Below are 22,050 nucleotides of genomic sequence, written 5' to 3'. Positions count from 1 at the left end.
TTTAAGCTACATGGCCAGCATTACAATAATGGAAGTATGTTAATGTGAGATATGTATGAATAAGAAGTATGCTTATGTAATGTAAAGTGAAGGGTTTTGCATGCAGATGCATTTAAGGGGAGAGAGACAGTTTCTCTTCTGATGGTAGTCCTTTCCTCCTCTATAATGCTGATGATGCTGATGCCAATTTTCAGCATTTTGTGTTTTTCTCTCTCTTTTTCTCCAGGTTCCATCTTGCTGCCTCCAGAGGACATCTTGACTGCCTGAGTCTCATTCTCAATCATGGTGTGGATATCACAGCCACGGATGCCACAGGTGAGGGTTGCTCTAGTCTAGATCATGAATTGGTTTACCAGAGAACACGCATAATGCTAAAACATATCAGAGTCATTATGTGTAAGAGTGTGAATTTCCTTAAAGGTATAGTTCACCCAAAAATGTTGTTGTACCAAACCAATAAGGCTTTCGTTCATCTTCAAAACACAACTGAAGATATTTTTAATGAAACCTGAAAGATTTTTGTCCCTTCATTAAAAGTCTGTTCTACCAAAACTTTGACGATTTAAAAGGTTAGTGAAGTGATCGTAATAGTTTTAAGTTTTTATGTTTTAAGCTTTTATTCACATTTAAACATTGATCAACACACTTGCATAGAACACACAGAGTTTGGTAAACTGAAGCTTAAATATGCGGATGAGGTTTGTTCTCTTGTATCACACAAGCAACAAAAAAGTACAGGAAGAGAGAGTGGGAACGTGACCCTAGCAGGACTCAAAACAGTGGTGTTATTGTTAACTAAACCTGAAACTATTAAAAATTTAATTTTGGTAATTGAAATTTGTACATAAAATGTTAAATGAAAAAGTTAAATTTCAAAAACTTAAACTAAAATTAGAAATGCTGCCTTGGTAACTAACTGCAACGATACACAAATATATTGAAATGAAAACTGAAAATATAATCAATCACTTTTTTTTATTTTTTTTATAAATGCTGTAATAGTAAAGTCTATACATAATACTAAATTAACAGGCATCCAGGTCCATATAGAAGCACAACAATTCTTTATATGGCAGGATTTGGGAGTAACACAGTACCCCATTTCTTAAAGGCCAAGACTTTTATATTATTATTATTTTTATTATTATTTTATATTTTATTGGAAACTAATGCAAAATGCATGACCAGTAAGATGCATTAATAAATGCATTCCACATTTATCAGATATTCAAATGTTTTGAAATGGCTTTTGCTGAAAGGAGCTTCTGCAAGAACCAATGAGGTTCTCACATGTCAAGCAAATATAATTTAGCTTCCGTTTGCCATATTTGATGTGCTCCATGTAAGTGCACTGATCAATGTTTATATGTGAATAAAGGCCTATAATACATCTGTTCATGGTATATAAAGTGGTTGTTTATTTAGAAGACTTGGATTGATCTTTTATTTGTATAGATTTCTTTTACGATCTCTTTTTTTAACATTTTAGTGGAATGGACCACACAAATCTCTGTTTTCATAAAAAAAATCTTCATTTCATTTTTTTGGAACAACGTGAGTGAATTTTCAGTTTTAGGTGTTTTTTTTATTTATTTTTAAATGTAAATGGTGAGAGAGAACCAGAGATTGAAGAATTGTATTGACAAACAAGCCATAAATATGTCATTATCAACTGAAATCTATAGAAGAACTATTTTATGTAAAATGGGATTAATGTGGTGTGTTTTTGTTATACTCTCACTGTTGACATTTGTCTATACAAGCAGTTAAGATTGGTTAATCTGAAACACTTTTGTTACCTAATGGCTCCTATTTATTGATTGATTTGGTGTTTTGTTCCTGTAGGAAAAAATGCCTTACACCTGGCAGCCAGAAATGCCCAGTCATTGTGCGTGCAGAAACTACTCCAGGTAAAGCTGTTTTCACAGTCAACACAGTTGAAAGTAGAGCATAGAAACTCAATGTATTTGTGTGCTCTCTTTTTTTTTTTAAGTCAGACAATTTCTGCTCTATTGTATCCTCTTTTTGATGTGGAGGAAAAATACTGAATCATATTTTGTAAGTGAGGTTTTCTGAGGACTGTGATATGAACTTCAGAAAGCAGTCTCCATTGTAGGGCTTTGCCAATACAAACATATATCAATGTGTCCCGGTTCTTTTTCTCACTATATTGTCAATATTTCACGTCACAATTTTTATAGTTATATATTTGCACGATTTACTATGACTCGTATCATTCCCCGAAATTCAAGCGCTTTCTAAACTATATCATCCAGTGCTGTTAAAGCTGTACATTTTGAGATGCAGTGCTGAAAAGTAAAGCAAACAATACAAGAGAAACACTCTTTCTGATATTGTGTTACATAGCAGTATGTTGAATCATAACATACTGGTACATCGGTACATTTGAGAAATATTAATATGATTTAAGATAACAGTTTTTTTTATTTTAATATGTTTTAAAATATAATTTATTTCTGTGATGCAAAGCTGAATTTTCAGCATCAGCATTCAGTGTCACATGATCCTTCAGATATCTTTCTAAAATGCAGATTTGATGCTCAAGAAACATTTATTGTTATCAATGTTAAAAACAGCTGTGCTGCTTAATATTTTTTTGTGGAACCATAATATGTATTTTTTAGGATTCTTTGAATATGCTTTTCAAAGGAACATATTTTTTGTGGCATTGTAAATGTCTTTACTATCACTTCTGATCAATTAAATGCATCCTTGCAGAATACAAATATTATTATTATTATTTTTTTTAAATGCTATTCAAATTTTAACTTTTGAACTGTAGTGCATGTATTCTAATTGATGTATCATAGGACAATACCCAGCAGCAAAAAGTTTGCAAACCTTTATTGCTATTGGCAAGCCTACTCCAGCCCACATGCTCATAAACAAAGTCAGTGCTTATTTCACAAACTAATAAACGGGTGACCTGAACTCAATTGCATAATGCTGAACCTGACATTGTGTTTATTTATGCTGTTTGAAGGCAAATTGGGCAGAGCTTGTTTACAGATACGGGGCAAATTTGAATCAATTATTCCACAAACACGTTTTGCAAGAGGGTAAAACTCAAGATAATTAAGATAGGAAATGATTCCTATCACTTGCTTGTTGATGACTCCAACAACAGCCTCTTTGTCGCAGTGATTTGTTGGTGTTAATTACTTGTACCACAGGGAGCAAAATTAGAAAAGTCTGACTAGACTAATTATGTAAAAATAAATCTTAGTTAAAAAGTTTGTGTAATTCTTGTTTTTGAAATCACTGGTGTGACACCTTTAGCTGCCAGCTAATGTAAAGTGTAATCCACAATAATGCTCTGCCAGTGTTCTGACTGCGTAATGCTTATGCAGACAGGATTGAGTGGCTGGATGAGAGTTTTTTCCGGGTGTCTGCAGTGTTGACAGGCTGCCCATACTATAACCTGAAGTCTATATTTCTAATGCCGTCATCATGTGCAATCTGAGCCTGGCTCCTAGAGCCCATCAGATAGAGTTACCCAGGACACAGTTAGCCAGCAGGACCATGTGACCTTGCTACTGGTTTTGGAGGCTGTTGCTAGAGTATTAGGGGTTTTTATAGTGACTGAAGTCAGAGGAGTTGTTTTTGTTATAGGTAGCAAAAAGCAGTACAGAAAGTATTGGGCTTGAGAAAGTAGGACAGAGAGTGCAGTATGGAGGAAAAAATAAAAAGATTTTAGAAATGAGGGCACAGAGAGTGGTGGGATACAGACCACTGAGGCCAGTATCTTAGCAACAGTCTCCTTTGCTTGACCTGGTTTCTTGGGTTCTGAATCATTTCAAAGATTCAAACAAGAGTCTCACGCACCCGTGTCTTTCTGGTCCATTCTTTGGTTTTGTGTTCATATTTTTAAAAGAAATCAGTCATCAGGGATGTTTTTGAATGGTCATTCTGACCTTTTAAAGCTTAATAGCCATAAAGTGTTGAATGGCCTGACAGCGTGTGACCAGTGTTTTGTGTTTCAGCACAATTGCCCAGTGGGAAATGTGGACCTGCAGGGAAGGACGGCCTTGCATGATGCTGGTAAGCAAAAAGCTTTGTACATTTTGAGGTTTTGTTGGAATTGAACTTTGCAGTCCTCTCTATTCAACCTGATTTGGGGGTTTCCCACTCCTTCCACTTTCCTTGCGTCTCCATTCCTCATTTTTAGTGCCTCGTTCAGTAAGTAGTGAATCAGAGGATGGAGGTAAGGGGTAATGGATGAACATTTGAAAGGGATTCTTTGAGGCAGAACCAGTCGAAATCAATAAGATATAGTTCATGGAATTATTTTCCTTTCCTCGGAAGGCTTTCATGTAAAATTTAGAGCGCTTGCCCAGTGGAAGGTTTGGTTTATTTATTCTTTTCTTTCTTTTTTTTTGAGTGTGATGTCAGATAAGTCTACTGAATCTAATTCAGATGCTTGGGGGAAATGGTTAGGAATATTATTATTGTTTGTCTTTCCAGTTATGGCCGGCTGCTCCTCCAGCGTGAAGCTGCTCTGTGACAGCGGGGCATCAGTTAATGCCAGCGACTTTGTGAGTTAATATGTGGCTTGTGGGATATTTAATATACTGACAACGTTTTTATATTGTCTTATTATTTTTTTCCTGGACAAATGTTCTGTATTTATTTCCCCTCAGATGTACTTTATCCTCAAATGTTCTCTCTTTTTTTTGTTCTCTCAAGATTTTTCTGTTTGAGTTTATGCACTTTCATATGTGTGTGTTTGTAGGATGGTCGGACCCCATTAGTGCTTGCCACTCAAATGTGTCACCCACACATCTGTCAGCTGCTGTTAGAACGAGGAAGTGACATCACAGTCAGAGACAAACAGAATAAGTAAATATTATCACATTCATATTTCTCTTTTTTTTGTTATTCTTGCCCTTCATGCTTTATTCAGATATTGAATTCTCTGACTTCTCTTTAATTTATTTTTAATGCAGTAGTTGGCAGTGGCACAGCCATTTAAGAATGTGCAAGACTTCTGGTGTCAGCCGCTACCAGTTATTTCAGGCTGCTGTTTGTTATCATATTATTTTAATTTATTATCGTAATCATAAACACATTGGTTTGTAGCGCAAGCAGTTTTACTTTTAACGGCATCTTGTTATTCATCCAGTTATTTACCTATCGCGGCTAATTAATCTGAAGTCTCACACGTTCACAGGAAATGGCTTACTTTTGTGTTGACAAAACAAAGTGGATAGAGGGATATTAAAATGTTTGTGTGTTCTTGTCTTAATTTAGAGAAATTGCAGATGCAATTTTAGTATTTTGATGTCATTGTCAGTCCTATTAAAGATGTGTTTGTCTTTGTTCACTCAGAACAGCGTTGATTCTGGGCTGTGAATATGCGTGTAAGGATGCTGTGGACGTTTTGTTGAAACATGGGGCTGATGTCACTGCTGTGGATGGTTTCGGCCACGACAGTTATCACTATGCTCGACTCAGCAAAAACCAGGAGCTTGTCTCTCTTGTCAAGAGTTATCTGGACAGTGCCTCAAAAGGTTTTGTTATGCTTCATGTTTTTATGAAATCTCTCTCTCCCATATGTGAGCAGCATTGTAGAGCAGTGCTTAAAATCATAAATTGAAAGGAATTAAAATGTGCCTCAACTGAATTGCCCCAACACTATTCAAAATTACTAACATGACATAAACTGAAATGGAACATGTTGGTAAATGCATGAACAACAAGATTCACCAGCCAAAGACATAGAACGAACACTGGACCAAATATTGAATTAATATTAGCCATATTACAGTAGTGACTGTTAACTGTGTCCAGAGATTGTAAAGTCTGATTGAACGTACAATTTTATGGTTGTTGTATTTAGTTATTTGCATCAGGTATTGTCACATCAGAACAGATAGTAGTCTGAAATCTAATATGCTGGACAGTCAGTGATGTAAATGAGAGAGAAAGCACAAAAGATTATAATGTAGTCCTTCATTGTAGATTTACGGACCGATAACCTTTTGGGTGATGTGTCCAGAATAAGCACTCCAAATAGCCATAATGGCAATAAACGAGCAGAGCGAAAAGAAGTAATATGCCAAGCAATTTCTGACGATATTCGAACAGCAGACCAGTTATCATTGTAACATGTCACCTCATTACTTCCATTGTTCCATTCCATTATCCATTTCATTTAAGTGATGGGTTTTTATTTTCCAGTATGTGAATGCTTTCTCTCACACATTTGAAACTTTTTACAGAGGCTGATGAAAATTTCTGCCATTCTTGGTGTAAATCAGTTGAATGCATTTTTTTGTGAGGTTTTAAATTCTTCTTTCCCCTGCAGTTACTTTGTTGCATCATTTTTGATGTGAATAGGCCTTAACATATAGTAAGTTTATAGAGATCAAAGCTCCAAGAGCTTATGACGCACACACTCTAAGTAGAGTGTAGAGCAGTGTCTTTTCAGCTTCCAGACTGTAAAGAAAAAGCTACTCATACATGTCATAGCTCATGAGGGGGGGAAAAAACATCTCAATCCTCCTCCTGTGTCTGGAAACTGAAAAGAAAAAGCTACTCATACATGTCATAGCTCATGAGAAAAAAAAAAACTTCTCAATCCTCCTGTGTCTGGAAGCTGAAAAGAAAAAGATACTCATACATGTCATAGCTCATGAGAAAGAAAAAAAAACTAAACATCTCAATCCTCCTCCTGTGCACTTTTTTATTTTTTTATTTCAGTTGCTCCATGAATTACTAATTAATGATTACTCATTTGTATTCACAGCAAAAGAAGCTGCCAAAATAGAACAGAAAAAGAGACAGGTATACACAGCATGTTCACCTTTGTTTTATTCTGAGCATCACCCTGTGGATGAGATTAAAAAAAAGCACTTTACAGATTGTACTCAATCACACAAGGCTAAAACTGTTTTCCCCCTTGCTGATTAACTTTTGTTAGTGTCTTCGTTTTATCACCGACTCACAAATGGACTGATATACAGTGTTTTTTCCCCACACACTGCACAGAGAAAGGCTGCCTTCATTCTCATTGTAATTTCACTGATGCCGTCTAGAGCAGTGAAACTGGAATTATACAAATGGGATTTATGATTAATGAGCAGAGAGGCTCTTTGTTTCTCTTTGTGTCATTTCAGCACTTGTGCATCTGTCATATTAATTGGAAAGTAACTATTTCAGGCTAATATAATTCCTTATCACATGCCAAATCTCAATGTCTTGACGCATTAATCTGACCCCACCTGCATTAGCGGCTGCAGTGCTGTAGCAATTTTTACACAATACTGCCAGCCAGTGTTCGATGAAAGTAAGGCAAAATAATTTTTTCTCTAATACCATATCCAGTCATTTTTGTAATTCAGACACTTTTTATGCACTAAACAATCATAATTTGAAAAATGCCTTGAAGTCATTAAATGTGCTGCAAAACACTTACGGTCAAGCTGTAATTTTCAGGGATCATGGTTGAAATAAACTGCAGCCACTCGTTTCTAACATTGGGATTTGTCAGAAATGTATGAAGAGCAGCTATTTCTGCCCACAGCCCACAGAACAGTTTTGCATCTGAATAATAGTTTTCTCTAGTGTATAGAAAAAACATTTAGCCCATCTGTTAGGACTAAAATTTTTGTTGTAAGTAGCATTTCTCAGACTCCTAACCACTCCACTGATTTACAAATATATATATATATATATATATTTTTTTTTTTTCTTCTTTGCTTTTGCCAAGGACTGAAATTATGTATTATACCTGACCATTTTTGTTGGATTTATCATTTTATTTTCTGTCTGTGTCAGTTGCAGTCTGTGGAGATGGTCTCTGAAACCTCTAACCATGAGAAGATCATACAGGTGAGGGCCATTCAACTCCATGACTGTTGCCAGTAAATTGTTCATCCTTTTGATGTTGTTATTATTAGACCAGGACTTGTCTTATTATTCCATTTACATGTTAATTTACACATTCTTTTACCTGCATTTTTAGGGTTGTAAGACATCGATCTTAGACAGTTTTTGTATTGCGAGCTGTACATTTATTGCAAATGAGTGGGCATTTAGTGACTGTGTGAATTGTGTACATGTGTTTTTTAGGACCTGGAGAAAAAGAATGAGAGCCAACAGGAATCTCTAAAGAAGTTCCACCTGGAACAGAGGACGCTGCTTGACAAAGTTAATATGCTTCAGCAACAACTCAGCCAGGTGTTTCTTCAGTCTTTTCATAATTGGCCAATTTATTTGCAAGTCTGCACCTTACACAGGTGTTTTCAGCATTGAAGCCAAAATACTCTTCTGTATTTATCTGAGCAGGCAGTTTTGTATTTATATTGCAGTTGTTTTGCAGACATCTTTTGTAATGCATGTTTTCTCTACCTCTCTTTCTTTCCTTTCCTTTTTCAGGAAAAGTCAACAGTGGAGGACATTCACAAGGAGGTATGTGTTGCCCTGGAAGAGACTTTCTTCTGTCCTAGTGTCATTGTCTATTCTTATTTTTTTATTCCTTCATCATCTATACCTGCAAATTAGTCTTAGAATTAGAAATTTGCTATTTTGAATCAAAATATGTCATTCATGTGAATCGTGTAGATCTGGTGTGTGTGTGTGGGGGGAGGGGTGTGTGGTTGGATTGCAAGCTCAATAAACCTCACAAGAGTCTAATGGGCTAATTTCCCAATTCCCATAGACTGGAGTGAGACCATAGACGTCTCTCTCTTGCTGCCACAATCTTTTGTGGTGTGACAGAACACTGTGGCGCCTCAGTTCAAGCGAAGTGGCAGTGCAGAGCGCACATGAACCGATCATCTCTTCCGCTTAAAGCTGCACTATGCAAGAATTGTACCTTAATATAACAGCTTCAAAGTCATTTCGGTGGTAAACAAACTCCTAGTAGGGCGAATAATCCTGGTAGTAAAGCTCGGGGGGGGGGGGGACGCCTCTGGAAAAACCAGCAATGCAAGTTTGAGAGAGGCGCCCCCGACAAATCTCGCGAGAACACGACTTGCTTTACGGCAACGATGTCACACACATCAACAACAACATGAAGCACGAAGACACTTGCGCGCATTTCAGACGTGATTCTTGGAAGACTCGACGATGGAAAAAAACAAAGAAAGCGCAGTCGGAAGAGTGTAGGAAAAGGAAGAGAGAATCTGACTGTGTGAGGAACCGGACAAGAGTCCCATAGTCCCACTCGGTCGAGCTAAAAAGCAGCACTGGATGCAACAGCGATGCTGACCTGGCGATCTTGTTGATGGACTAGTAGCCTAAGTAAATCTCTTTTTTGGAAACAACGCTGTTGAAGTTGATTCCTGCGATTATCATGAGAACAGTTGTCAATATCTCACACAATTATCAGGACATAAATAAGCCTAGAGGTTGTAAATAGTGTAAACGAGCACAATTTACAAACTATCACAAACAGGACAAGCGGTCAGTGGACGCGGCGAGAGCGCGCAAGTGATTTTTCTAAATACACCAGTTCTGCTGTTATTCAGTGTTTCATTTGACTCAAGGTAAGCCTATCTTCGATTCTCTACTTATTTTTACCTTCTCACAAATCCGTATTTTATCTAGACGCGTTATAACTTAAATAACAGCCGCGAGTGAAAATTATTATTGCAGTTTAATTGCACTGAAATATTGCCTGCTAGCAGCTAGTTTCGATTTGGGCCATTTTCGCTGTATTTGCTTAATTGCTCGCCGAGACAGCAACTGTAGAAAGATATAAATACTAGGAGATTCAGATCACAAACAGGACAAGCGGTCAGTTAGTGGACGCGGCGAGAGCGCGCAAGTAGTTTTTCTAAATACACCAGTTCTGCTGTTATTCAGTGTTATTTTTGACTCAAGGTAATTAGCCTATCTTGGATTCTATGCTTATTTTTCATTTTCTTTCAGTCTTCAACTCTCTAGTCTACCCCCAGCTGAAAACCCATCTCTTCCGTGAGCACTTGAAACGCAAGTGAAAGCGCTCTGAAAGCGCATAAGACTTTCAAACTTTCACAGAGACCTCAAAACAGAAAGCACAAAGCCTTTCTTTAAAACGAATTTCGTTTTGTATTAATTGTATCTTAATTTTAATAAATTAACCAATTTCCTGGATTTACATAAAAAGTATAGGCTAGCAATCACTGAACTGGAGATCATCATGAACCGAACCGTAGCCTCGCCTCACACAGGCCTAAAAAATGTGAAATATATTTACAGAAAGCTGATTCTAAACAAAACCATCCAAAACAAAATAAAACTATGTAGCCTAATAAATGTGCATTTCTCCGGTGCGTTCACTAGCCTACTGCGAAGATCACGAGTCAATCGTCAACTTCATCTTTGCAGCCGACACAGAAATTAATAAACAACTAAAATGTCTTATTTCAATATTTTACATATTCATAATTATTACTTTTGCTGGTTCTCTGAGGCAGCTTTTTATGTTTATTGCGTTTTGGAAAAGACCTCTTCACATACAAACACGTTTCACCAAGGCACAGCGGCCCTTCAGCACATAAGAAAAAAAGCACGGACTTACTAATTACGAAACTTTGATGTGGTTGAACAGGTGAAACAGTCACAAATTCCACTGCAACTCAAACCTTCTCAGTATGAGTTATGAAGGAAGAGAACAGCATTACAGTTTTCAGCGCGTCTTCCTCTGATTGCTGTGTTGTGACTGAATTTACGACAGTGCAAGTATTCCACAGCGACTCTAGGGGTCGTTGTTTGACAAAAACACAATTCCTGCATAGTGCAGCTTTAACTAGTTACAAGACGAAATAAACATGAATGAACATCAGAAGGTATATGTTGAAAGATACAGTAGGACTTATTGAAATCCGAATCGCGTCACATGTAATCGCTCAATTAGTTTCAACCGCAGAAAGCCATCAATAAAACAGCTCTTAAACAATGTCATATAACGTCACATTTACCTCAGAAAATTCGATGTTCAAAAACGTTAGTCAGCAAGAAAAATTAACTTAAGAGATGAGCATTTTTCCATATGCACAATATTGCACATTCGTTGTATTTTTACCTGTTCTTCAATTAATGTATGTTTGATTGTTTTATGACAGCCAACATTTAAATATTTATATAAAAAAAAATATTGTGCAAATCAAATGTTGTCTTTTCCCTTTTTCTTGTCAGAGTGCACCATAATGCTTTGTTTACATGTTAAAATCACAAAAAATAAATAAAAATTCTCCTGGTGGAGAATGTCTCCTGACCACCCAACAACAACATAGTTCATAACCACCTTTTTCACCTCTGAGTTTGCAGGGCTGATCATCCTATCAAAGTTTTAATGGTTTATTTGGGGTTTTTTTAAGGTTGGGTGTGAGTTGCTGTTGAATATGCATGTGTATCTGTTTTGTACACCAGAGAGAGCAGCTGAAGCTTTTACTTTCTGCCAAAGAGAAGGAAGAAGGAGCCCGGGCCATAGAGACTGTGAGAGTCCAGCAGCGGAGCCATTTGGTCAGTGAAAATCTTTGCAAGATGCTCATCAAGGGCTGCTGCTTGTTAACTCCAGTTCCAGAAACTCATGATTAAAGTGATGAAATGATGAACAAATCTGCATGTTTTTATTTTACAGGGAGATTACCCTGGTCAGTCCGTGATCAAAGGTGATTGTCTTTTAAAATCTGGGTCTTTAGACTGTGATTAAGTACAGTATGACCTTGATGTTAGAGACATCAATATAAACTGTGCTGATGTTGAAATTATGTTAATTGTAGGGATGTCTAAAATGTCATATTTCTATAAGTACAGTCACGTGTGTTTTCATTCTGGGTTCTTATTTTCTGCAGGAAAAGACAATGTACTAGTTCGACAGTCACACAGCTTGGACTCTGCTCAGGTGAATACAAATTTCTTTAAATTCTTCTTAATCACCATAAATATAAAAAAAATCTATATTATATATTAGCTATTTATATAACTAATATATCATTAACTTTGTGTAAACCAATTCCAAAACAAACAATTAAAAAAATTGACTTTTTACTGAAACTACTGTAATTAAAATTGCTGACCTTGTTCCAGTATTCCAACCATGGTCAATTGGTAATAAAATAATATGTGTGTATATCAAACATTGTCCATAAGTAAATATATACTTATAGATATATTAAGAAAGAGGGTAACACTTTTATGCATTAAACATGTATACCATGGGCACTGTTAAGTAATTACTAATACAATATTATAATTAATTGCTATAAAATAACAATCTGTAACATTCAGGTCTACAAAATGGTTACACAGTGCGTAAATGCAGTTTAATGTTTTTACTCAGTATGTACTTGGGTTAATACCCAGGAACTAGTCAGTTCAGTGTACATACACAGACATTTATACGTCTGATTTCCCTTATGAAGCCTAACAACAACATCAGACTACAAGTGCAAATGCTTAAATGCAAAATCAAGAAATAATTCTAAAGGTTTGCTGAGCATGCACAAGGTTCCTAAGGTTTGGAATTTTACTTATGTTCACTAATGCAGCGAGCAGGCTGTCTGTGTCAGCTGTGTTAAGCTTAGGAGAGGAAGTCAAATAAGTTGCTCTCTCTCATTTCATTTCAGAACCTCCATAGCCTTCAGCGTCAGACGGGTTTATGATTTATTAGCACTTTTCTCTGAAGGGATATAATATACCTGGTTTTAGCTTTTGGGCAGATGTGGTGGATGCAATTTTGTTGTCATATAGCACCAGCCTACGTTAGAGGTCACTACACGTTTTAAAAATATGAAAATATGCACCTGCTAAAGTAGGATCAGATGTTTGACTTGGGAAGTGGCCTAGATAAAGTTTTCTTTGAAAGTTTTAACCCCTTGTTATGAACCCATGTGAGAAAAAAGATGGGAGTCATTCCATCTTCTGTTCCTCAACAGAATGCCGGCCATGGATTTTTACAGACTGGATTTCTTTTTCCTAATTTCTTGTTCTTATAGAATTTTTTTTATATTATTTTTTTATTGAAAAATAAAAATTGTAGACTCTTTCCTGTCTTTTCCCATTAAGCTTAGTATCCACTCGGTATTCTGACAATGTTTTTGTGCATAATAATGAATGTCCACTTGTGTTTGAATTCAGGTCTTACAGTCTACAGGACCATCTCGATCTTTGGCCCGGCCTTTGGAGCTGTCTCGGCCGGTGGCTGGTGATCCTGAGTCACCTCGACAGGAGCTTGAATGTGTCCGCCGACAGCAAGAGGCTGCACAAGAGGAGGTCGGCCGCCTCCAAAAGGCTCTAGCATGCAGGTCCCAGGAGTGCGAGGAGCTGACCAGGAAGTGTGAGGCCATCAAACGTGAGTCAGACCAGCAGGTACATGAGCTGGAGGAAGCCATGGGAGATGTGCAGAAGCGAATGATAGACTCTGAGGCAAAGGTGAAACAGCTTCAGGCTCATGTGGTAGCGGTAAAGGATCATCTCAATAACCAAGTTGTTGATGACCTCAAAGCACAGCTGAATGAGATGAAGGCAAAATATGAGGGAGCTTCTACCGAGGTTGGACGGGTCAGGAACCATTTGAAACAGAGTGAGAAAGCATTGGAGGAGTATAAAAAAAGTGAAGGACTTCTGGCTGTGGAGGTTGAGAGGCTCACTGCAGAGCTGAGTGCAATGCAAGAGGACCATAAAGTCATGGAGGAGACGCTCTTAAACATGGAGGGTCAAGTGAAGACTTCAGAGGTCAGGTTGACGTCAATGGTTCCCGGAGAGAAGTTTGACAACATGAAGAACCTCCTCACCAATGCTGTGGATGAGAAGGAGCTACAGTTGGCTGAGTTAAGGGAAGATTATGACCGTGTGCTGGAGGAAGTGGCAGAGCTCCACCGTGTAATGGACGACCGACAAACTGTCCCCTTGCAAGAGCATGAGCGAGTCCGGGCTGCTCTGGAGGAGCAAAGCTCAACCCTGAAGAAGAAACTTGCTGATGTCACTGTAAAGTGTCAGTCATTAATATGTGAAGTGGAGGAGGGTGAAGATGAGAGAGAACTACTCAGAGAGGAGCTGCAGGAACTCGGCAACAATCTGAAGACCAAGTTTGTGACCTTAGAAAACCACGAGGAGGTGAAGAGGTCTATGGGACTCGCTGTGGAGGAGTTGAGGATTAGGTTAACAGAGGAGACGGAGAGGAGCAAGCATGCTGAGGAGCAGCTACAGAGGCTACAGGAGGAGAAGACCTCTCTTTGTGAGAACATTACTAACCTGAAGAGCACGTACATCCCCTGTGAACGTTATGAGAGCGAGATAGCTGCACTCACAGAACGCAACACAGATCTGGAAGGAGATCTTAATAACCTTCAAGATCAGTATCAGGAGAAAGTCAATGAAATTGAGATTTTGGCAGCTGAAAAAGAAACACTGAAGCAGAACTTTGACATTGAGTTTGTCACAAAGAATGAGTATGAGAGTGTGCAGATGGTGTTAGATGAGGCTTTGGAGAAAGCTAAGATTGAAATCGCAAAGTTGGAGGGTTATTGTAAAGTTCGGGATGAGGAGTTACAGAAGGCGAAAGAAGGAAATGCTAGGTTGAAAGAAGAGTTTGAGAATGTGCAGACCAAGTTAGCAAATGACTATATCAGTCTTGTGGAACATGAGATATTAAAAAGCACAATGAGCAAAGCGTTATCAGAAGCAGAGGGACAAGCTAGAGATGCCTTCTCAAAGTACCAGTGTGCTCAAGAGAGCGCATCAAAACTACACGAGGAAATCGAAGCACAGAAGAAAGAGTTGGATACTATTCATGAGGCATTGCAGTTGAAGTTTGTGCCATTGACTGCTATGGAGGAAAAAGAAATGTATTTTAACACAACTTTGAAGGACTTAGCAGATAAACTTGCTGAACTGCAGGGGATGTACAATGACGAAAAGACCAAAGGAGAAAGCCAAAGGCTAGAGAATGAAAAATTGAAAGAAGAGATGGCGCCTCTGCAGCAAAAACTTCAGATGGGGCTTGTGTCCCACGAGAAGTACAAAGAAGTGGAGGACCGCTGCAAGAGCCAGGGGGAGGAGCTGAGTCTAAAGTTGGTGGAGCTGGAGCAGCAATATAAAGAGGTTACGATCCAGAGAGCTGAACTAGAGGAGCAAAACGCCTTGTGCAACTCTGAGATCCAGAGTCTCCAGAAGAAACTGAACAGTGAGTATATCCATCTGGATCAGTTTGAGGCCATGCAGAGCTCTCTGAGTGGGAGCCTGCAGGAGGCGCAAAAGGAGTGCGAGGGCTTACTGGCAGCTCATAAACTGGAAGTCCAGCGTGTTCATGAACTAGAGAAACAACTCCAGAGTCAGAGCTGTGATGAGACCCAGTATAGCCAGGTTAAAGAGGCTCTTGAGCATGAGGTCAACAAGCTTCGCTTGGCACTACAGGACGAGGAAGAAACCAGCGCGCAGAGGGCTGAGGATGTAGCCACTCTGCAGACTGAGCTCCTCAGAGCCACACACGCTCTCGATGACCTCCGCAGCTATGAAGAACAGGTGACCGAGCTCAGAGCTGAAAAGCACAAGCTTGAGGAGAAGGTGTGTGAACTTGGTGACCGGCTGTCAGGACTGGATGAGCAATATGAGGATCTGTACAGGGAAACAACCCAGGCCAGGGAGGGTGAAAAGAGGGCGAGAGCTGAAACCGAGGCCCTGCAGATGAAAAGTGCCTCCATTGAGAAGGAGATCAGAGATCTGAAAGAGAGATATGAGGAATCGCTCCGCACCATTGGAGAACTACAGAAGAGGATTCAAGCGTCTTCAGAGCAGACTGAGCTTAAAGACAAAAGGGTGAGAAGGTTATACTCATTTGTTATAAATGAAGTGTTTTTTCGATAAGTGCCTGATATTTTGTCTGATTATAAGCAAGGCGTTCTCTGTTTCAGATCACGGAACTGTTGGCAGATGTTGAAAGGCTGAAACAGGCTCTGAATGGCTTATCCCAGCTGGCTTATGCTGGCAACACTCCCAACAAGAGACAGACTCAACACATTGACACACTCCAAGCCCAGGTCAAGAGCCTCCAGCAGCAGCTGGCTGTGAGTAGCACATATGCACATACCGATGGATTTGTTTGCCCTCAAATATTACATGCCATCACCTTGGACTGAAAAATACACCCACTTACTAACTGACTTGCGTATATAATACAAATATAATATAAATCATAATCATAATATTTAAAAAAAACTGGGAGTGATGGAATGGACTGAGGGACCGATTTCTTTCTCCCTCAGGTTATTTCAGCAGTAATTGGATTAGATTATTAAGAAGTCTTGGTCTCCTTTTAAATGGTCTCCTTTTACTTATTGCTAGGGTAGGCAATGCTTTGCATAAACACTTTTTGTTATACTTGTTGAAACTCTCTTCCTCATAGCAATTAATAATAGAAGTGGTCTAAATATAAAAAAAAATAACATATCTTCTGTGGGAGTCTCAGGACCAAAATATGTTCGTCCAATAATTGCATTCGGTCTAAATGCAATAATAGGATGTCTTACCTGCCTGTCAACATATGCATTTCCATACCTCCACGCTCCCTGATCTTGCAGACATCACACGTCATCAGCGCGTTCCGTAAGGCTATGCAGAGTTATAGACAGACAGTCACTGAGCGCTGGAAAGAAACAGCATCCACCTTTATAGTTCCTCATGAACCAAAACAACAAGCTTATGCCAAGTTCACGCCATGTCGTAATTACTGAACGCCCGAGGATGTATGCGTTTCTATGGCAACACTATCAATGGCGAAATGAATCCGCAGCAGTCAGGTGGTACAAGTCAGCGCTCTTTAAGTTGTTTACAGTCAAATCTTAATTAACCAACAGCAGCTTTTATACCCGAGTGGAGAAGCGAAGCATTTGAGTCACGCACAGACCACACACTATGCATCTCCGATTGAAGACAGGGACTTAAAGCATAACTCTCGCCAAAATGCAACCTAGGTTTTTTTTTTGTTAATCTACCCGAGGCAAACTTTAGTTTAAAAGCAATTAGAATATTTTGTCAGTCAAAAATAGTCGATCTCCGAATGCAACGTAACAGGGAGGAGAGTACAGATGGAAAGCTCCTAAAGCCTAGTTCCATTTAAATTCACGGATAATTTGTTGTTTTGTCGTTAGTGAAAATCAATATTGACCTTGTATTTGAAAAAGGATCCTCATATAAGAAACAATACTAAAATTCAGAGTCAGTTCATTCGCATTCGGAGATTGACTGACAAAATGCCGGCGGAAGGAAACAACAACAGCTACAGTGAGTTGTTCAAAATCTTTCTTTTTAGTAAACTCTCTGTACACAAACGATGTTCTCAATGCTCGAGTTCATGTGTAGAGCCCCTGGTGATACTTCGAGCAAAGTTTCATGTTGTGTCAAGCCTTCTTAGTGTTTTAAAAATAGCGAAACCAAAGCAATTTGAAAGCAATTTGACCGAAAACGAAAATACTGTCAAACTTAAAAGTGCCGTTTCCGTTCTAATTATGCTTTTAAACGAAAGTTTGCCTTGGGTATATTAACAAAAATACCCTAGGTTTCATTTTGGCGAGAGTTACACTTTAATCTAAAAACTTCACAGGACCATAATGAAAACACGCCACACACACAAGACATGCTTGTGTGCAGTGCAGAGTGGTTCTTTCAAACTGTATGATGCGACAGACAACTAGTTGTCCAGTCCAGTTCAAACACTGGGAGTTTGCAGAGAATGCGGTTGTGAGTCGTGAAAATTTACAGGTTTGAGTTCAGTGATAGAATGCAGCCGTCACTCCCGTAATTAACTAAACTCTGTGCGTGTATACAACCATATTAAGGAGTCAAATACAGGACTGACAACCATATTCTATAGAGCTGGTAAGTCCCGCCCCCTCCGCTAACCCCGCTGGACCTCTAGGTTGAAAAATCGTCAATGCAAGTGAATGGGAGAAAATAATTATTTTCTGGTCCTGTTTGAATTGTGCCATGAATGTGAACATATGTTGTCTGTGAATTTTTTATATAATCTTTCGTGTGAAGAATGCTACAATTTAGCGGGTAGAAGTTTGATATGGTTAGACTTTGTGTGAGAGCACTTTGTGGACTACAACTCTTCGCTGCTTTCGACGCGTTTGAAACGTCACCATCATTCGCACACGGACACTAGCTCACGGATCCCGCTAAACATGGCTGTGTCTTTGGTGCACTTCACCGCCTTCTTTCAGGGAGAGGACAAAATCGTTGAGGTTGGCGAAAACCACGGGTAAGTCAACTTTATGGGGTGACGTCACATAGGCGACATGTAGTCTTTCTCGTTATGTCTTTTCCACAACTGGTAGCCAAAGAATCATACCATATACTGTCAAACTCGTAACATGAAAAGTTATATAAAAAATTCACAGACAACATATGTTCACATTCATGGCACAATTCAAACGGGACCAGAAAATAATTATTTTCTCCCATTCACTTGCATTGACGATTTTTCAACCTAGAGGTCCAGCGGGGTTTTACGGAAGGGGCGGGACTTACCTTACTGTGTGAACAGTCTTGGCAACCTCTGGTGCTCTGGTTGCAGCTGCATTTGCTAGTTTGTAAAAATGTCGAAAAGTAAGAATTCAGAGGAGCATAAAGAAAATTCAGTGACTGGACTGACACACACACAACAATAAAGAGGTTTTATGCTCAGATGGAAACTTAACATCATCGTGAAAGCCCTGCACAATTAATTCCATAATGAAACGTTACCTATAGTTTGTTGCTTTTTCTCTATTATCTCTATTGAGTTGGCTATGGACCTAAATAATGTAAATGTTATTGCTTTGGTCTTTAAATACAGGAAAAAAAATACATTAACGAAAAAGACATAAAAATAACGAAAAAACAATTCTGACCCCTGATGTAGGTTTAGATGAACCCAATGTGTCCCATCCCCCCTCCTTTACTTTCATGTTATGTTTGTGTACATGTGTGTGTCAGCTCAGTTGCTTAGTATTTTGTGTAGACTGAGGGTGCATTGTGTTTACAAACACATTGACCATCTAACCTTGCAAGATCTTATTATATAATGCATGTAAAACACTGCCTGATATGTCCTGTCTTTTTCCATCTAAACAGGACGCTGAGAGGCAACACAGAGAAGTTGTTTCAATTTATCGAACTCATCTTCTCAGTGCAGCACAGGTAATTGTATATGAATGTGTGTTGAGTGTGAAGGTTTCTTTTGCAGTAGCATTTCCTTATATTTTGCTCCTATAACAAGGCCATTCATACCTCTTAGGTATATTATAGCGCATGGTCTTCTGTGTACCACAGATGACATACAGAGATCAACAGTACTATTATAGTAAGACATTATAAAAGTGTGCAGGTCGTAGCATGTAGTTGCATAGAAGTTTCTGGATGCAATTCTGAAGATGGATTTATCCTGACTGAACTTGACCGGACTTGTTTTCTTTCAGGGTCACATGGATGAAGATGTCCAAGCTGCCTTACTGCAGATCATTCGAATGAGACAAGGTTTTGTGTGTTGAAGTCAACACACCGAGACCACACTGACTCCAATTCATCATTCACACAGTAACCTCCCATTCAGCTCAGTGCAGTTTTATACTGCTCTGGAGCACTTCACTCAGAAAGTCAAGTTTTGTAATGTTTGATATGTTCTGATTAGGTTCGGTGTTGTATGTTCTAACGGTATGAAATATAGTATCTGTATTATTGATTTGCCTAGTGACAGTACTAAATATAGCACTAGGGATAACTAAACTCATCAAAAAACACATAAATCATAAACATGAGAGGCAATGGATAATTATTTAATCATAATTAAGCATATTGGCTCATCTATGTATGTTGTTGCTACATGCTATAGAGTCAATCAGAAGTACAGGATGTAGTGAAGATGTAAACTGCATATTCAGTGATTGAGTCTCATGTACCTCCTTATTTCATGTTGAAATAACCTAACTACAGTTTAAAGAAGAACATTCCCTCCCTCCACGCTTTTAGCCTCGATCTAAGCTACGTGTGTGGTGTATTAATAAGGGACGCATCCCTTTAGAGAGATGTTTCAGTCCAGCATTACTGTGTCCACTGCAATGGTTAAAGTAATGATCTGGTTAGGGGAAATAGATCTTTCAACACTAGGGAAATTAGCTTTAAGGCTTTAGTGGAGTGGTGGGCACAGAGGCATTTCCTGGGCCGTCTGTGTTTTATGAAATGCCAGTGGCATAGTGGTTGAATATCCTGCAATCCTGCACAGTAATAATATTACATTTTTATCACATGTAAAGCTTATGCTCATACAGTGTACAGTAACAGCACAGTACCACAGTAAAAATCATTGGTACACTTGTTTTGGAGGGTCCCAAAATTGTTATAGTCCAAAGACATTATGAAAGATCAGAGCACATTACTGCAGCTTCATCTTACACGTATCTTTTGCGGTTTTGACCGGGCATATGTCCATAAACTGGATCATTTGTTTCAAATGCGTGTGATGTATTTGAGTCAGTGAGTGTCTATTGGGTTGGGTGATATAGGATGGAGTATGTCTTTAATAAAGTGTTTATGTAAAATTGCTTTGCCTCTGCAGTGACAACAGCAGACCACATCTCATGGATGATCGAATGAGCAAAGCATTGAACACTGAGGACTTTCATAACACTCTATCCTTCATGTTCCTGTATCCTGGCTGATATCGCCATCTAGTGGTGTGACTTGGCTGGCCAAGTTTGATGTGTGCTTTTGTGTAGGAGAATGTGATGCATTTAGGAATTCTCCCTTTTGACGCTTTCCAAATCTGATATATCACCTTTTACATGGATTTGTACTACTTTTGATTAATGAACACCATGTTTGTGGTAACTATTACAGAATTCAGCAGGACTGGAATGGAAAGGCACAATAATCTGCTCAGGTTTCAGAACATGACTGTAGACTGACACACTTTATACTTTGTGCATCTGTTTTTTTCCCTTCTAAACTGTTATTTTTAAGTCAAATTATCATTTGAGTTTCCAATCAGATATTCTAAAATGAATTAGAGTTCCCAATCATGGCTTTTCAGTATTCATTTGATTTATTTTAAAAACACCACTGTAGTGCTGTTTGGTTTGATTGGAATTAACTGATGCTGTTGGTTCTCTTTTTTCGGGAATGACTAATTGTAATGGTTTCATTATTTATTAGTATTACATTCTAACTGCTATTATGATTATCAGTTAGTCTGTGCATTTCCTTCATGGACATTTTCTCTCCTTTTTTCCCTTTTGTTTTGCAGAATTTTGAGTCTAACATCAATAAAAGTGCCTCTTTTAGACTAAACTGGCTCTGTGCAAATGAAAAAGATTAATCCAAGCAGTCTCGTAGTGTCATGAGGTGAACCTTGCCTTTGGCAGGCCTTTCCAGCCCCGCTCGCTCTCCTTGAAGTGAACGCACATGTTGTTACTTTAAATCCAATCAGATCAAGATTGAGAGCTTTTTTACTCATGTGGTTTGCATTGATTTGTACCTTAGTGTTTAACTTACCTTTAAAATGAGATTTACAAAGACAAAGAAAATAGTCTTTTGTTTTTTTTTTCTCCCCATAAAGGTCATAGTTTTTCTTATTAAATTAAGGTCAGAGTAAAAATGTTATCACTCCAACATAATCAATTTTGTTTTCCCCTCTTAGTTTCTACAATGTGCTTTAGTAAATCACTATAGTCTCTGTCATTTTATGTAGTCTCAGTCACTTATTTTCTAAAGCTCGAAACTCATCCCTCACCTAATTAATTTCTCATTTTTGTATATTTGATTGCTTAAATGACTCTCCCCCTTCCTTAGCAGTGTATAGTTTTTATGAGTCTGTTATTTGTGGCCTGCCCTGCATAAGCTGTTCTCAGCAATTATGGCAAATACAATTCAATCTGTTCGGAGCTTTCCCTTTAATCTCATTTCCAGGACCATAAGCAGAACCAGACATCCTCCCATCACTCCCCTTTCTTTCCCTTTCTCTCTACCATTAATCATGTCCATAAGGATCACAGTGTAACCCTGTCGTTTAGCTGGCCCCCTGGTAGGTGGTGGTGGGGGGTGGGGGGTTGCTTTAATGTGGTT

The 22,050-nt window shown here is 38.5% G+C and overlaps 1 protein-coding gene across 1 annotated transcript in view; it reads left to right on the top strand.

The window, feature by feature from the left end:
- The window catches only part of uacab (uveal autoantigen with coiled-coil domains and ankyrin repeats b), a 60,272-nt gene extending 38,996 nt beyond the window's left edge, over window positions 1-21,276 (top strand). The window contains exons 3-20 of the mRNA XM_079866931.1: window positions 227-315; window positions 1,846-1,910; window positions 4,005-4,062; window positions 4,486-4,556; window positions 4,754-4,860; window positions 5,350-5,531; window positions 6,770-6,807; window positions 7,801-7,854; window positions 8,095-8,202; window positions 8,401-8,433; window positions 11,380-11,472; window positions 11,591-11,621; window positions 11,805-11,854; window positions 13,090-15,768; window positions 15,864-16,016; window positions 19,066-19,131; window positions 19,410-19,467; window positions 20,546-21,276. Of these exons, the coding sequence (XP_079723057.1) occupies window positions 227-315; window positions 1,846-1,910; window positions 4,005-4,062; window positions 4,486-4,556; window positions 4,754-4,860; window positions 5,350-5,531; window positions 6,770-6,807; window positions 7,801-7,854; window positions 8,095-8,202; window positions 8,401-8,433; window positions 11,380-11,472; window positions 11,591-11,621; window positions 11,805-11,854; window positions 13,090-15,768; window positions 15,864-16,016; window positions 19,066-19,131; window positions 19,410-19,467; window positions 20,546-20,583 (3,973 nt within the window). The 3' untranslated portion in view covers window positions 20,584-21,276. The remainder of the gene's footprint in view (window positions 1-226; window positions 316-1,845; window positions 1,911-4,004; window positions 4,063-4,485; window positions 4,557-4,753; window positions 4,861-5,349; window positions 5,532-6,769; window positions 6,808-7,800; window positions 7,855-8,094; window positions 8,203-8,400; window positions 8,434-11,379; window positions 11,473-11,590; window positions 11,622-11,804; window positions 11,855-13,089; window positions 15,769-15,863; window positions 16,017-19,065; window positions 19,132-19,409; window positions 19,468-20,545) is intronic.
- The last annotated feature ends 774 nt before the right edge of the window (window positions 21,277-22,050 follow it).

Source organism: Squalius cephalus, assembly GCF_949319135.1.
Source record: "Squalius cephalus genome assembly, chromosome: 3".
Taxonomy (NCBI): domain Eukaryota; kingdom Metazoa; phylum Chordata; class Actinopteri; order Cypriniformes; family Leuciscidae; genus Squalius; species Squalius cephalus.
This window is presented reverse-complemented; position numbering and strand designations above follow the sequence as displayed.